The 14,625-nt window shown below is 40.2% G+C and overlaps 1 protein-coding gene across 6 annotated transcripts in view; it reads left to right on the top strand.

Annotated features, from left to right (window-relative positions):
* src (SRC proto-oncogene, non-receptor tyrosine kinase) overlaps positions 1-14,173 on the top strand; it is a 29,379-nt gene extending 15,206 nt beyond the window's left edge. Inside the window, exons 2-14 of one of the 6 annotated variants that reach the window (XM_088289411.1) lie at positions 357-620; positions 1,158-1,257; positions 1,932-1,949; positions 3,893-3,991; positions 5,328-5,390; positions 5,524-5,627; positions 8,164-8,313; positions 9,186-9,341; positions 9,509-9,688; positions 10,114-10,190; positions 10,506-10,659; positions 10,757-10,888; positions 12,117-14,173. In XM_088289411.1, the coding sequence (XP_088145537.1) occupies positions 365-620; positions 1,158-1,257; positions 1,932-1,949; positions 3,893-3,991; positions 5,328-5,390; positions 5,524-5,627; positions 8,164-8,313; positions 9,186-9,341; positions 9,509-9,688; positions 10,114-10,190; positions 10,506-10,659; positions 10,757-10,888; positions 12,117-12,325 (1,698 nt within the window). In that variant the 5' untranslated portion in view covers positions 357-364 and the 3' untranslated portion in view covers positions 12,326-14,173. The remainder of the gene's footprint in view (positions 1-356; positions 621-1,157; positions 1,258-1,931; positions 1,950-3,892; positions 3,992-5,327; positions 5,391-5,523; positions 5,628-8,163; positions 8,314-9,185; positions 9,342-9,508; positions 9,689-10,113; positions 10,191-10,505; positions 10,660-10,756; positions 10,889-12,116) is intronic. The other 5 variants (XM_088289413.1, XM_088289415.1, XM_088289412.1 and 2 more) reach the window with 5 other exon arrangements.
* Positions 14,174-14,625: the final 452 nt, after the last annotated feature.

The following is a 14,625-nucleotide window of genomic DNA, read 5'->3' on the forward strand; positions in this document are numbered from 1 at the left end:
ACCCTTTGCGTGGGTTGTTGTATTATTAATTAGATTGTCTTTGAATTGATACCATTACGGTTCTACTTTTTGGAGTCAAAATGGAAAAGGTGAAAGTATGACCCAGGGTGATAAAAATATGGTAATATGTTCAATTTTTTAAATTAATTTTTACACATGAGCTTGTTTTGTTGCCCCTCAGTTTAAGAATCAAAGACAATTGAAAACTAAGTTGACTTTTGTTAAAGTGGATTGCCACTTAATGACTGTCATGAAAAATTGTGACAGAGACGACTCATTTTAAAACCTCATGTTTTAGAGAGGCTTGCGTAGTCTTCAATCGTCACCTCATTCCCGTTTCCTTCAATGTCCTCTAGGCCTCACAATGGGGGGATCCAAAAGTAAGCCCAAGGATTCGGGTCCACGCACCATCAGCCTCGATGCCAACCTCAGCTCCGGTGGAGGGGCCGGCGGCCACCACCTGAACTCCGCGCAGCAGTCCTTAACTCCCAGTCGTAGCACCACTGTGGAGGGGAACCTCGGTGGCAACCATTCCATGGGTAATAAGGCCGAACTGGCCCTGTTTGGCGGCGTGGACAACAGTAACCTCAATTCCTCTTCAAGTAGAATCACACTAGCTGGTGAGACACTTTTGCACAAAACTGCAGTTTTATTTTATTTTTTATTTTTTTGTGGTCTCTTGTGTGTTTAATATCGATTATTGTTCATTCTGGGACGTTAGTTGAACTTAAAAAAAATGTCTTTAAATAAACCTCTGCCTTTAGCATCTCTCCCGCGGTGGTGTCATGCACGGACGCTTTTTTTTTTGGGGGGGGGGCGTAACGGGGTTGGAGGCCGCCAATTATTATGAATATAGCCGGAGGGTCGAGGCCAGAACGGAACCGAGATCGGGGACGGGGGACTGACCGGCAAACAAGTGCCCAGCTCTGGTTAATTCTAAAAAAGATAAACTGTACCTTGACTTTGAGAAATTATGATGCGCATGGGCTACTACTTTTTGAAATAACTCTCATCAGAAAGGCCAAGTAAAAGCAAAACATGCTAGTTAATTCATGGATGCTTGCTGAAGTGAATTGTTCTGAGGTATGCTGACAATCTTAAGTGTGGATCCTCAGGAATGTCTGTAACTCACTCATGAATGTTTCCTCTCCACACAGGAGGCGTAACGACCTTCGTAGCATTGTATGACTACGAGTCTCGAACAGCTTCCGATCTATCGTTCAGAAAGGGAGAGCGCCTCCAGATAGTCAACAACACGTAAGGAATATGGATAATATACTTTTGCCAACGATCTTATATCGTCCTGTAAAATAAAATGTGATCAAAATCATCACAAAGTTAATTTCCAAGATTGCCGTCAGACATTGGAAAATGTTGCAAACTTTTCAAAACTTCTTTTGTGAATTGACGCAAAATACTGTACGTAAAATCATCCATGTTCTTGACAAACAGAGATTCTTTTCCATCATTGCTTCTCAAGTTCACAGTCAAAGGTTGTTTGGGGCTTATGGTTGTTTTTAACAGGAACGGGGGCCGCTTCATGACTCAGTAAATGTTCAATGAGCCATGTGCTGCTTACATACAAACTAACTGTTGATCTAGACGGCGGCGATTAATACAATGGTGGATTATCAACATCTGGCCCCTTTGGACAAAGACCTGGATCTGTATCGCGTGACGTATAATAACAGTCTAGTTAAGAGAGACAAACTCTTAGTTCTCCTCTCTAGAGTGTTGTCGGACTCAGTGACTCGTAGGTTGATATCGAGCGCCGCCTGAATTATGACAAGATTTACTTATGTCTGATTGATGGTTTGAGCATATTTACTGCTATGCTGTTCTGCCATTGCTTATAACTGTCGCTTCTCTTTCTGCCCTCAAACCCAATCCCCCCTCATCATTTCTCTTCTTCATCCATCATATTTTTCTAGGAGGAAAGTGAACTGCAGGTTTGTGAAGCTGCAAAGGAGTTGCATTCAAGGGTGCTTTCACACTAGTGACGTTTAGTCTGTTTTAATTCAATTCTTGTTCATTTTTCCCCTCTGTGTGAAGTCTAAACGCAGTGATCAAACCAAAGTGCAGACCAAACAAAGTGTACCATGCTGATTCAGCGATTATATCTTGCACTTGGCTATTTGCTGGTGTGTTGTATCTTGCCAGAGTGTCCATTTCATTTTGAAAGTTGTCAACAAGGGATAAACATGTTGTGTATATTAGCGCTGTTTCACTCCATAGTCCCTATAGCTAACCTTATTCCTGTTTACATTCATGCAACCGTTAAGCCAAGAGTGTTTGCTATGATGTATTTTGGTTCACTTGGAATATTTACCCTTTGGGTAAACGGAGCAAATTTACAGACTCAACTAATTGACAACTGTCTATGTGAAAGCACCCTAGATGCACTGCCTGCCGACGTATTTGCTTGCGTTACCCCAAGTTTGCAGTATAATGTTATCCAAACCACACTGGCCCCACCCCTCTGTAGTCACGGCACGTTTGTCTGAGACTTTTCAGCACTGTCGATGGTCATTGCAGTGCTGCAAAGCTTCAGCAGCTGCTCCCTAATAATGATAAACACAATCCTATCCCATTGTCATATTACCCACGTTTGCATGTCCTGTCCCATTGTGTCCAAATTAGGGATGGGCATAAAAAGAAATTTCCATCAATTTTTAATGTTATGTTTTTTTTTTTATGTTCAGTGTTTAACAAATATATTAGGCCATCTCTCATATAAACGAGGCGGGCCATCGACACATGAAAAAGTTGAATGAAGTCTTTTTCCATTTAAAATAAGATCTCAATGCGAATGAAATATTTCTAACTAAATTCACCTTTTTATACATAAATTGGCTTACTGGGCTTTAGAAAATCAGAAAGCAGTAATATAGGAATAATTGGACATCAATGTATTGTAATTTATTTGACTATTTATTTATTTATATTTATTTAAAAAGTCATGGTTAATTATATATTTTTGCACAGGGGTCAACAACCTTTTTATAAGTGAGAGCTGCTTCTTGGGTACTGATTCATGTATAGATTTACCAGTTTTATTGCACACTTCTCAAGTGCTAAATTTGCTCAAATTATTTGGGTAAATCTTCTCATCGTTGTTCCCCAATTTACCGCTACAGATGCTATGGTTTGGTCATGCACACAATACTGGTCTTGGAAGGGTTTTTTATTTTATTTTATTTTTTTATATAAATATTGTCATTGTATTTTACACTAATGTGAATGTGATTTAATAAAGACTGTTATTTTTTTCTTCCAACAACAATTTTATTTGCATCTTTTTTTTTTAACAAAAGAAAAGAGCCAGGATAGACTGATAAAGCATGAGTCTCCCCGCTAACAATCTTTGTATTCAAATGCACAAGTCAAGTGTAATACAACTGCTACTAATAATGATAATAATAAAATCCAGGTTGCTAATTCCTGTCGAGTGTAGAGAAATATAAGCATGTCAACATTTGAAAGTAGTCATTTGACCAGTCAGTCCATCCGATGTCCTGCAACAGATATTGCATTCCCACCGCGTTTTTTTTTTTTTTTTACTTTGTCTTCCGATCACTACAGCAGCCTGGTTCGGAAGCAAACGAATATCGACTGAATTAATTGCACTATTCTATTGATTAATGGTATTGAAAACCATTTACTTTTGAGTGTAGTAATTCCACAACTTAAACCTGTTGATTAAAAAGAAATGGTAGAGTGATAAAATTCCACATTGACAAAATCCTTAATAATCAAAAATCAACGGTATTCATCATGCCCATCTCTGCCGGTGCACAATTTTCTTCATTTGACTGCCCCCATCATTGTTGCCCCGTTGCTGTTCCATGTCATGTGTTTTTTGTACCTCATGTGATGTGTGTTGTCGTTGCAGAGAGGGCGACTGGTGGCTGGCGCGCTCCCTGACCACCGGAGAGAGCGGATATATTCCCAGCAATTACGTGGCTCCGTCCGACTCCATCCAAGCAGAAGAGTATATATTTTTCGATGGATTTCATCTTCACTTTTATCTGTCTTGCATGTCACCCTTGTACTCGTTTTAATTCACACCCAAGCATCCTTGTTAATAATTTGGAAAATGGAAAGTCTTTGGCATGCCTGACTCCTGGGCTAGTTAGCTTTACTTCTTATAAATGCGAGTCCTTGGACTTGGACCACATGACCGGAGTCACTTGTCATCGGAAGTACAAAAAAATATATTCAGTCAATTATGACCATTTATAAACGTGAACTTGAGAAACTGTTTCTTAATTACTGTGCAATCTATGAGTGACTACTTATCTCTTGCTTTCTGCATGTCAAACTATTTCTGTTTGCAACAGTGATACACGATATGGACAAAGGTACGGAGACACATCTTAATTTATTAATCAATCAATCAGAGGTTGGACTCAAGTCCTTTGTTGTCCCTGAAGTCTAATTCGTCATCTTATCGTGACTACTCACCGAGCGACGCGGCCGAACAAGACTGAACTGGACAATCGCAAACAAATCAGTCGTTGATTCGCAACTGGCGAGTGACCCTCGTACGCACCAAGTCGTTGAATAACTGTTGAAATTGGAAAGCAAAGTTTTCCGGCTCCACATACATATACTCTGCTGCAGTGGTCCCCAACCTTTATTGACCAACAGTCCCGACTGGATGCTAATTTGCATTTGGGAGCATATAGAAACTAAGTAGGTAAATAACTAAAAGAAAGAAATGTCAAGAACGTTAGTGTGTGACAGTTAGTTATTGCAGTAAAAGTGATTGTTAGTAAAATATGGCCTGTTTATATTTATTTTCTTATATATTACATTCATTATTTTATGATATATTTTGATTGGTCATGACATCAGCGATGTTAGGACAGCCGTCCTCTATAATTCAGATTAGAAAACAAAACTACTAACTAGTAGCCGACGGTCTCCCACTCCTAAAAAGTAGTTTCCGAAGCCTGCACACTGCGCAACAGTTCAGTTGGGTTCGGCCACGTCGCCTTAGTCCGACATTTTGGGCAACTCTACTCTTCTAACAGCTTTGTGGGCCGAGTTTGGGAGAAGAGAGATTAAAGCAGTGCCAGTACGCCCTCTCTCAATTTCATCATCTCCTTGTGAGCACACAACTGGACAAAAATGTCTTGTAGAAATAGTTGAAGCTGTTTCTGCTGGAAAAGGAGGTTTCCTTAACATTTCTTCACTTTATACTTCTTGCCGACAGAATGTGTCCCCATACATTTGTCCGTACACTATATGTTTCCTTCCTCCTTTTCGTTTTCACCTGGAGGCAATGATCAGTCTTGATATGCTAAACTAACCTTCTTTAACAGCTCCTTGTCTCACCTTTTGCCTTCCTTCTTCTGCAGTCATCTCACACTGACTGCAGAGTCCAGGTAAGCAGCTGTTGTCATGGCATTGTGTGTGCAAGCGTGTTCGCTTCTTCTTGTCTGTAAGATCAACTCGTTGGGCCTTCACCAACCGGCTGCTTTTTGTGCCTTCTGTCTTTTCCCTCTTTGACTATATCAGGTGGTATTTTGGCAAGATAACCCGCCGTGACTCAGAGAGACTGCTGCTCAGTTTGGAGAATAGAAGAGGAACATTCCTGGTGCGAGAAAGCGAGACCACCAAAGGTGAGCTTGACGCCCCCTCTGAAGCTTGAAATAAAATTTAAAAAAAATTGGAATGGGTGGGAATCGCAGAGTAACTCGCCCTACAAACTAAAATTTAGTAGAACAGGTCTAACACAGTCTGTTTGGGGGGGGGTGCTTGTCGACATTTGGATTTGCAAAATAATATTTCCAAAAGAAATAGAAGTAGTTAAATGATAAAATGTCACAATCATAAAACATTTAACTGGGCATCTAGAAGTTATATTTTACATGTCTTAAATGTAATGCCAACTGCATTTGGTTGTTCTTCATTTGTTGTTATTTTCTATTTAAAATATAAATAAATAAATAACAAAATTACAGATTAGTGTTGCACCAAGTACTGGTACTAGTAAAAAATGCAGAAATCACACGATACCATAATTTCCAAATACCCGTACTGGATAATTTGTCTTTGGCCTGAACCAAAAATTTAAATATCCAATTTTTTATTTATTTATTTTTTTAACGTTGTCAATAGTACTCTAATGAGTATCCTTATAGTAATTCTTTGAATGAATACAGATAAAAAGAATTTCAAGTTGTTTAGGTCTGAGTTATTATTCCACTGTTTTGTACTGACGTTTTAAGTTTTGCCATGTTGTCATTTCAAATCCGTTATAAAGCCACGTACATTTTTACGGGTATGTCATTGAAGTCAACATGTTGTTGTTGTGACAACGCTGGTACAGATTGCAACATTCAGGAGCTTTTATTTTTCGACTGTAATTAGTGACTCTGTCTGACTTGACGCCTGCCATAGTTTGCCCACCACCCAAAAAGCAATGCCTCCAGGGTAATTTAAAACACTTCACACATATATTGGCCAACAGTCAAGAATGAGGCGGATAGAATTGCATGCCTTTCTCGGAGACACCTCAGCAGAGGTTGTGAAGTAAACTGACACCTCTCCCGCAACCAGTTTTTGGTCGACAGCAGGTCCAGAAAATGTTGTTTTTAATTGCTTTTATTCTTTGCTATCCGGAATGCCTGCCCACCCATTAAGTGTGAATTTACACAACCAGTAATTTATTTGGTGCGATGCCTATTTCCCCAATTGTGTCTTTAAGCAAGCCCTTAAAATTTTGGCACGAGGGTGACAGCTTTTGGAGCTCTAAACGACTCCAGCATCTTACATTAGCAAAGTGTGCAAAAAAATACAAAAAAGAAAACGCAAACCATTGAATTGATGTAGCCCTTAATAGCCGCTTTATTTTTGTTCATTTTTAGTTCATGCTGATCCACTTGAATTCCATGACACGTCTCTGCAAACATGTTCGAACAAGAAGGGTACAACATAAAGCTTCTTTTTTTTCTCAGCTGTGCGGGCCTAACATAAGCAGATGGTTAGGGTCCGATGAGATGCCTGCAGGACATGTTTGAATATGCTTCGGATAGGCCGCATTCTCCCTTTGGCTGCTGCTGTATTCATGTGTGTATCCTATTTCTGGTTATTAGAGCCTGCTTAAAATGAGAAACAGGGACAGTTTAGGGACGTCAGAGGGGGAAAATGACTATTGGAGAAGGAGCAATGTAGAGGTCCTTCCTGGCTAGCTTGGTAAGCCAGACAGAATTAGGTCAGTGTGGAGATGAGGCTTGTACAACCACGGGCCATTATCGCCCACTTTATACATGGGAAGAAGGTGGGGGCATTGCCAGGGGCTGGGGACTGGTGCTGTGATTCAGAGATTTGACTTGATTGAGATTGCCCTCTGGTGGCGTTAAGACCACATTGCTTGTGATAGTTGCAGTGGATACTCGCCGACATTGTATTTCTTCTATTTCTTTCCCTATTTCTTTCTCGCAGAAACACTCTTACATACACTACTTAACATATAACATCATTTCCGGATTATAAAACGCACCTGATTAAATGCCACTACAGTTCAATTACATATGGCTCTTTGTTTCTGACTGGCATCCAACAATATTGTAGTTTACAAAACGGCTGACAGGAAGAGGACAGGCTCAAACAAATTCAAACATATATTTGAAATAAAAAACGTGGATATTTCAGGAGGAAGAACTAGTCACCGTGTTAGGTTAAATTAAATTGGTCTTGATACTGTAGCGTCTTCAAAATACACCTGTCAGACCTCCACTAAATTCTCGTTTTTATTCTTACAATTCGTCTCTGTTGGCCGAAACCGATCACAACTCCGGGCAACTTGTTCCGACATCAGCGCAACAGATCACTAGCTCGCTCTCTTTTTCCCTGCACACACCTCTGGTCCAGTGAGTCGCGTGATGCATTCAGGAAAATCGGAAACAACACCACTCAGCGAAAACCAAAAACAGATAACAGATAACCCAATTCATTACTACTACTTTTTGACTGCCTGTTGTATACATTAACTTGGCCCAACAGTATTGTGTCACTTTGTTTTGGTGTGTTCTACGGTTGCTTTCCAATCAAACAATTGAGATGTGTGCGAATATTATTATTATAATATTGTGTCTTTTAAGATGACTACCAATGTTATGTTACATGTCTGTCGTGTCATGTGTCTCTGTGCAGGTGCCTATTGTTTGTCTGTGCTGGACTATGACAACACCAAGGGGCTGAATGTGAAACACTACAAGATCAGGAAGTTGGACAGCGGCGGCTTTTACATCACATCCCGCACGCAGTTTAGCACTCTCCAGCAGCTTGTCAATCACTATCGCAGTGAGTTCATTAGCTTCATTGAGTCATCATGACTTAGTCTTGTATCGTCTGTGTTCAGAATTTGGACAGTGACTATTGAGAATTTTAATTGGCTGTCTTTTGTACTGCCACAAGATGGCGACAATGTGTTCTGCTGGTAAAAGAGATGTTGAAGTGGAGAAGAGCGACATAGAAGTAGAGCAGAGCAATGTCGGCTACGAAAATGTGCTCCATAGGAGTCTTCACTCAAGGCGAGTCCAGAAATGAAGGCTAGATTTGAAGGCCGCAAAAATTTGGGGATTAGCATGCGGTAGAAGCACACTCGAAGTTATGTCATGTGGCCTTCAAATTCAGCCTTTAAGGATGCATCCTACAAATTTGGACACAGCATAAGTGTTAGATAAGTATTAGTTAATTACATATTGAATATTGTTCAATACCAAACGTTTAAGAGTTCATCCTGTGAAATAATGCAACAACAAAAAGACAATATGTTTTCGTGAATAGTTTGTTGAGGAGAAACACTCTTTTTTTACAAAATTACAAAAAAGTGAGCGACGGAAGGGATAGAAAGCACTGATGTAGAAAAGACGTGCTTGTATAATCAGAAGCTCACTAGCAGTATGCCAGCTTTTGACCAAACACCAAACTTTTGCTTTTGAATGATCAAGGCAGGTAGCAATTTTAAACAAGTCCTCCAGCAGTTCGACCTTCTCTCAATTTGGGTAATTTACAACATGAATTGGAGAAGTAGTCGAGGAGGTAGTCTTGAAGAGTCTAAATGTTCTACCAGTCTTAACTTGTAAAAATTATTACGATAAATCAAGCTCAATACTGATTTTGTCATCACTGACCTGCTGAAAGCAACACTGTTTGTTGTCTTGCGTCTCCAGAACACGCCGATGGACTTTGCCACAGCCTGACAGACATCTGTCCAGTGCTGAAGCCTCAGACTCAGGGCTTAGCCAAGGATGCCTGGGAGATCCCCAGAGAGTCTCTTCGTCTAGACCTCAAGCTTGGACAGGGCTGCTTTGGAGAGGTTTGGATGGGTAAGCATGGCTTTCATCTAGCCTGGTGTAGCCATAGAACCAGAGACTATGAAACAAGCGAGGTGTTTTGGGGAAATTAGGGGCTTGACAAGGAGGTCACTTGGTTTGTGTGTCGTGGGTTTTTACTACTTGGCTGGTTGTATTTGATACAACTTGTCTTTTATCAGGAACGTGGAACGGTACAACCCGAGTGGCAATCAAGACTCTGAAACCGGGCACCATGTCCCCGGAAGCCTTCCTGCAGGAGGCCCAGGTCATGAAGAAGCTGAGGCACGAGAAACTAGTCCAGCTTTATGCTGTGGTGTCAGAGGAGCCCATCTACATCGTCACTGAATACATGGGAAAAGGTTCGCATGGACTTGGACACTTGGTGAACTGTCAAGCAATTCCTGCAAATTCAATGGGCCTCAAACCCGATAACAAACATTTATGAAGGATTTAATGCAATTTCGACATGCCTTGTCGAAACATTTTAATCTTTGGATTTAACTAAATGGAAAGTCTTGGAATTTGGAATGACTGTTGCTAAAATGCTATTATGCTAACATAACTTCTAGCAAGATAGCTTGCTGAGCAAAGCATATCCTAGGTTCACAATCTTTTCCTCCACAAACACAATATTAATTGGAATACCGTGGTTTGACTACTGAAGGGGGGCCGCAAAGCACATATGATTGTGAACTAAAATTTATGACCTCACTTCCCCTTTAACACCATAGAAACCTTAACCACTGTTCTCATGCTACCCCACTCTCTGTGTGCCTGTCTACAGGTAGCTTACTGGACTTCCTCAAAGGTGAAATGGGCAAGATGCTCCGACTCCCTCAGCTGGTTGACATGGCGTCCCAGGTCAGCATAAATAATTTAGTAATAGCCTTTTTTTTAATCCTTCGTCGGATTTAATTGGCACTGTGTGTGCGCCAAGAATGGTTGTCACTTGGCTATTATGTCATTTTTTTTTCCTCACTCAAAAGACATTGACTTGCCTTTTCATGTCATTTTTTGCATCATTCAAAGGATAGACAATGTACTGGCAATGTGCCAATAGCAGGATAACAAATCATACAGGGCAGGAAACACTGTGGTCATCTACAACCATACATTTGTAATTTAGTGGGGAAAAGGGGTGTTCTGATTTAGTTTATGGTTCTGCTTCTTGGTCAGATTGCATCAGGGATGGCTTATGTGGAGAGGATGAACTACGTCCACAGAGACCTGAGAGCCGCCAACATCCTAGTGGGAGATAACCTGGTTTGTAAAGTGGCAGATTTTGGCTTGGCTCGCCTCATCGAGGATAACGAATACACAGCCAGACAAGGTCAGCGATGAGTCAACCTCTAGCTTGGATCTCGTCATTTGGAAGGCTGGCATTCATTCATGTGTGGCTTTGCCGTGTGTGCTAACTTGTTGTTCAGGAGCCAAGTTCCCCATCAAGTGGACAGCTCCCGAGGCGGCTCACTACGGACGCTTCACCATTAAATCTGACGTCTGGTCATTCGGGATCTTGCTGACCGAACTGGCCACCAAGGGAAGAGTGCCATATCCAGGCAAGCCATGTTTATTTAGGTCATGTTTTTCTGCTGGGGCAGTATCGCCCCCTGCTGGTAATTATCTGCAAGTGAAGAGCTAAAAAAAAAGGAAAAACGAAGAATATAATAATTATTTTAAAATGTTTTATTTTAGTTCCATAGTCCATGTCTTACATTGATTTTCTTTCCAATCCAATTATCAATGATTTAATCATTAAAATAATTCCCTGGTCACATTTCTGCGAAAGAAGTAAAGAAATGCTGCAGGCACTGAATGCTCAATGTGCATGCCTCTAATGACCATGCCCACATTAATTGCAGACTCAGACATTTGGTGCGAGCACTCACTCAAGAGCCATTGCTGTTTGTCTTTCCATTGCCAATAAATGTGTTATTACATGCTGACATTCAACAGACCGTCTTCTATATTACAAGAAGGTGTGTGACATATTTAGACGTTCTGAGCTGCCAGAAGTCTGACTGAAAGTGCACGGTGGCGGTGGAGGTTTAGAAGAAGCTAATAGACAAACATAACCACTCGAGGAAGCCTCAGCTGGTTGACGGTGTGCAGACTTAACCGCCAACTTGAACAGGAGGTCCGCGGCAATCTCTTTCGTTCACTTGTATTGAGGTAACTGTGTTTGGCGCCAATAAATTCATCATAATTTATGCAGTTTTTTTCGAGATTTTTTACACGGATTGGCATCTAGATAATTTAATAATCGATGCTTTCATAACACATTAAAAAAAGACCTTTGTGTTTTTTTTTAATCTTAAAGAGTAAAAAAATTTACTTGACCTTGTATGAAATATTCTTTACTTTGAAATTTATTGAAATGTCAATCAATTCAATTTTTACGTTATTTGCAATAATATTGTTCATAAAATAATAATAGATTTTTAAGAACCTTAAAAAGAACTCTAAAATGTACAGGGAGCCATTGAAGGGACGTTATGAATTATGTGTTCCCTCTTACGAGTACCCGTCAAGAGGCGTGCAGCAGCATTTTGGACCAACTGGAGACGCTTGATGGAGGATTGGCAGACTCCAAAATGAAGTCCATTATAGTAGTCTAGCCAAAATGTGACAAAGGCATGAATTACTATTTCAAAGTGCTGTTGAGAAAGGAGAACTCAGAGAACTGCTAATATGAAAAAATATGTGCCCCCTTTAAGTGGGACAGTCAAGTCTTTCAAACTGTGGTGATGGCGTGTATGTGTCATGAGTGTTCTTGTCCTCTTCCAGGTATGGTGAATCGGGAGGTTCTGGACCAGGTGGAGCGCGGTTACAGGATGCCATGCCCGGCAGAGTGCCCGGAATCTATGCACGAGCTGATGCTGACCTGTTGGAGGAAAGAGCCAGAGGAAAGGCCCACCTTTGAGTACCTGCAGGGTTTCCTGGAGGATTACTTCACATCCACCGAGCCTCAATACCAGCCCGGGGAAAACTTGTGAGGTGATTTGCACATGAAAAATGTAAAACCGGCCTCAATGGCGGCAACATTTCGGTCCAGTCTGCAGCAACTTCCAGTCTTGTCCAAAGCGACTGCCACGGAGACCACAGTGTTCCCAAAGAGGGATCTCATACGCTTCAGTTTCTTTTGTGTCACCCCGGATGTTTGCCCTCTTTTTTAAAGTTGGCCACCTTGACACAAAATAAACATTGCTGCAAAGTGGCACTTTAAAATATGTTACTCCATTATATGTTGAAAGTTGGCTTGTCGTCTTCCTTTTTTTTTTTTTCTTTTTTTAACCTGATCATCGCCATCTGCGGGATGAGTTCAGTTGCAAACCTTTTGCTTTCCTGTATGTTTTATTTTTGGGTGTGGCTGACACCCTACAATTGGAGGCAAGGTCTGTCTCAAATCAATTGTGACAAAACAAATGGCTACTGATAATTAACGTTCATCTCAGGATGGAAAGGAGCAGAATTTTGCCGCAAAAACGTTTGTGCCAATGACATTTTTCTACCCACGTCAACTGTGTGCGAAGGTACTAAAGTGACTCTTTTCACGTGGTTAAACTGTACCAATTTCATGCATTTGAATTAAAAACAGGTGTATCTTCATTAATGTTTCCCTAATTATTTGGGCCCCTTCCATTTTGTGTGCATTTCGAGCCCAACCATACACTGGAATTAATTAACACTCCAAGAGTGGAAATTTCCAAGATCACCATTCATCACGTTTATGCCTCAGAATGTCTTGTTGGAAACCCTCCCAAACACTTTATGCATGGCAAATGATTTGGTATCTTAAAAATGTGCTCATGTAAATAGAACTGAATGTTTATAATTTGTATATACATATATAATCTTTATAATTTATTTCATTTAAAAATAACCTTTTGCCAGTAGCATCACCTAATTGCGGCAAATCTGGGCCTCACGGGAAAGGAAAGTCATTTTGTAAAAAGAACAAATTCACAATTATGTAGTTGCAAGAATGATGTATTTTTACCAAAATACATTTTAATATGCGATGGAATCAAAATGTTATGAGGAAAAGGAATTTTATGGTGATACGGTCATAACATGATCTATATTTTCTTGTTATATTGCAACTTTTTTCCTCAATTTACAATTTTATTCTTGTAATATTACAACTATTCTTATAGCGTCTCCTGTGTACTTTTTTTCTGTTTTTCTTTTCACTGTGGCCACCCAATACTCCTTTCTACATATTCAACTTTAATCATTGCTGTGCTTTTCTGAATTATATGACATCTAATGATGTGCTTATTATGAAAAAAAACTTTTTTGCAGGTATGATTATTTATGCATGTATTCAGTATCTGTCAAAACTTTATTGGTTGTTATGGGAGAAAACGGTTATATTGACCCTCCACCAGCCGTACATGTTTACATGTCGATTATTTTCGCAATCATTCTGGTGATGCATGAGCAGGTGGATCGTCGGTCAGAGGTACGCGCGATTGTTGTAGCAACAAAAAGATTGAACTGGAGAAGCAGCATCTTAGCCCTGTGAACTTATTTTGTGAATTTATTTAGCATTGCCTCAATTGTGCTTTTTATAAGCAAAAAAGTTGACATATACATGCACAAGGGCCATATTGCAATTTGTCAACAAGCCAAGGACAGTTCCTGTGGGGTTCTGTTGGTCTTCTCTTCGACTATGCAGATGTTGTTTTTTTTATATATGAATTGGCGATACCACTGAGGTACATGATTTTTTTTCTACTGTTTTCAATGGGAATGATGAGATTATAACTTTTTGATAAATCCTCCTAAATATGTTCCAATTTTTAAAAAAAAATGTTTGAATTAAAAAAATATAATACTCATTTTGTTTGCCGACTGGATTAATTGTTTTTATGTGATTTAAATTTCAACAATGATTTTTAACTACACATGCCTGAAAATGATGCTTTTTTTTCATGGTAGAATATGTATACACAAAGATTATGGGTTCGATTCCGGCACCGGCCTTCCAGTGTGGAGTTTGCATGTTCTCCCCATGCCTGCGTGGGTTTTGTCCGGGTACTCCGGTTTCCACCCACATTCCAAAAACATGCATGGCAGGTTGATTGAACACTCTAAATGCCCCTAGGTATGATTGTGAGTGCGGATGGTTGTTTGTCTTTGTTTGCCCTGCGATTGGCTGGCAACCAGTTCAGGGTGTACCCCGCCTACTGCCCGAAGACAGCTGGAATAGGCTCCAGCACCCCCGCGACCCTATTGAGGAGAAGCGGTAAAGATAATGGATGGAGAACTGATGTTAATTCAACATTCAATA

Source organism: Idiotropiscis lumnitzeri, chromosome 3, assembly GCF_059441095.1.
Source record: "Idiotropiscis lumnitzeri isolate Australia: NSW breed Sydney's pygmy pipehorse chromosome 3, RoL_Ilum_1.0, whole genome shotgun sequence".
In the NCBI taxonomy this organism is placed as follows: domain Eukaryota; kingdom Metazoa; phylum Chordata; class Actinopteri; order Syngnathiformes; family Syngnathidae; genus Idiotropiscis; species Idiotropiscis lumnitzeri.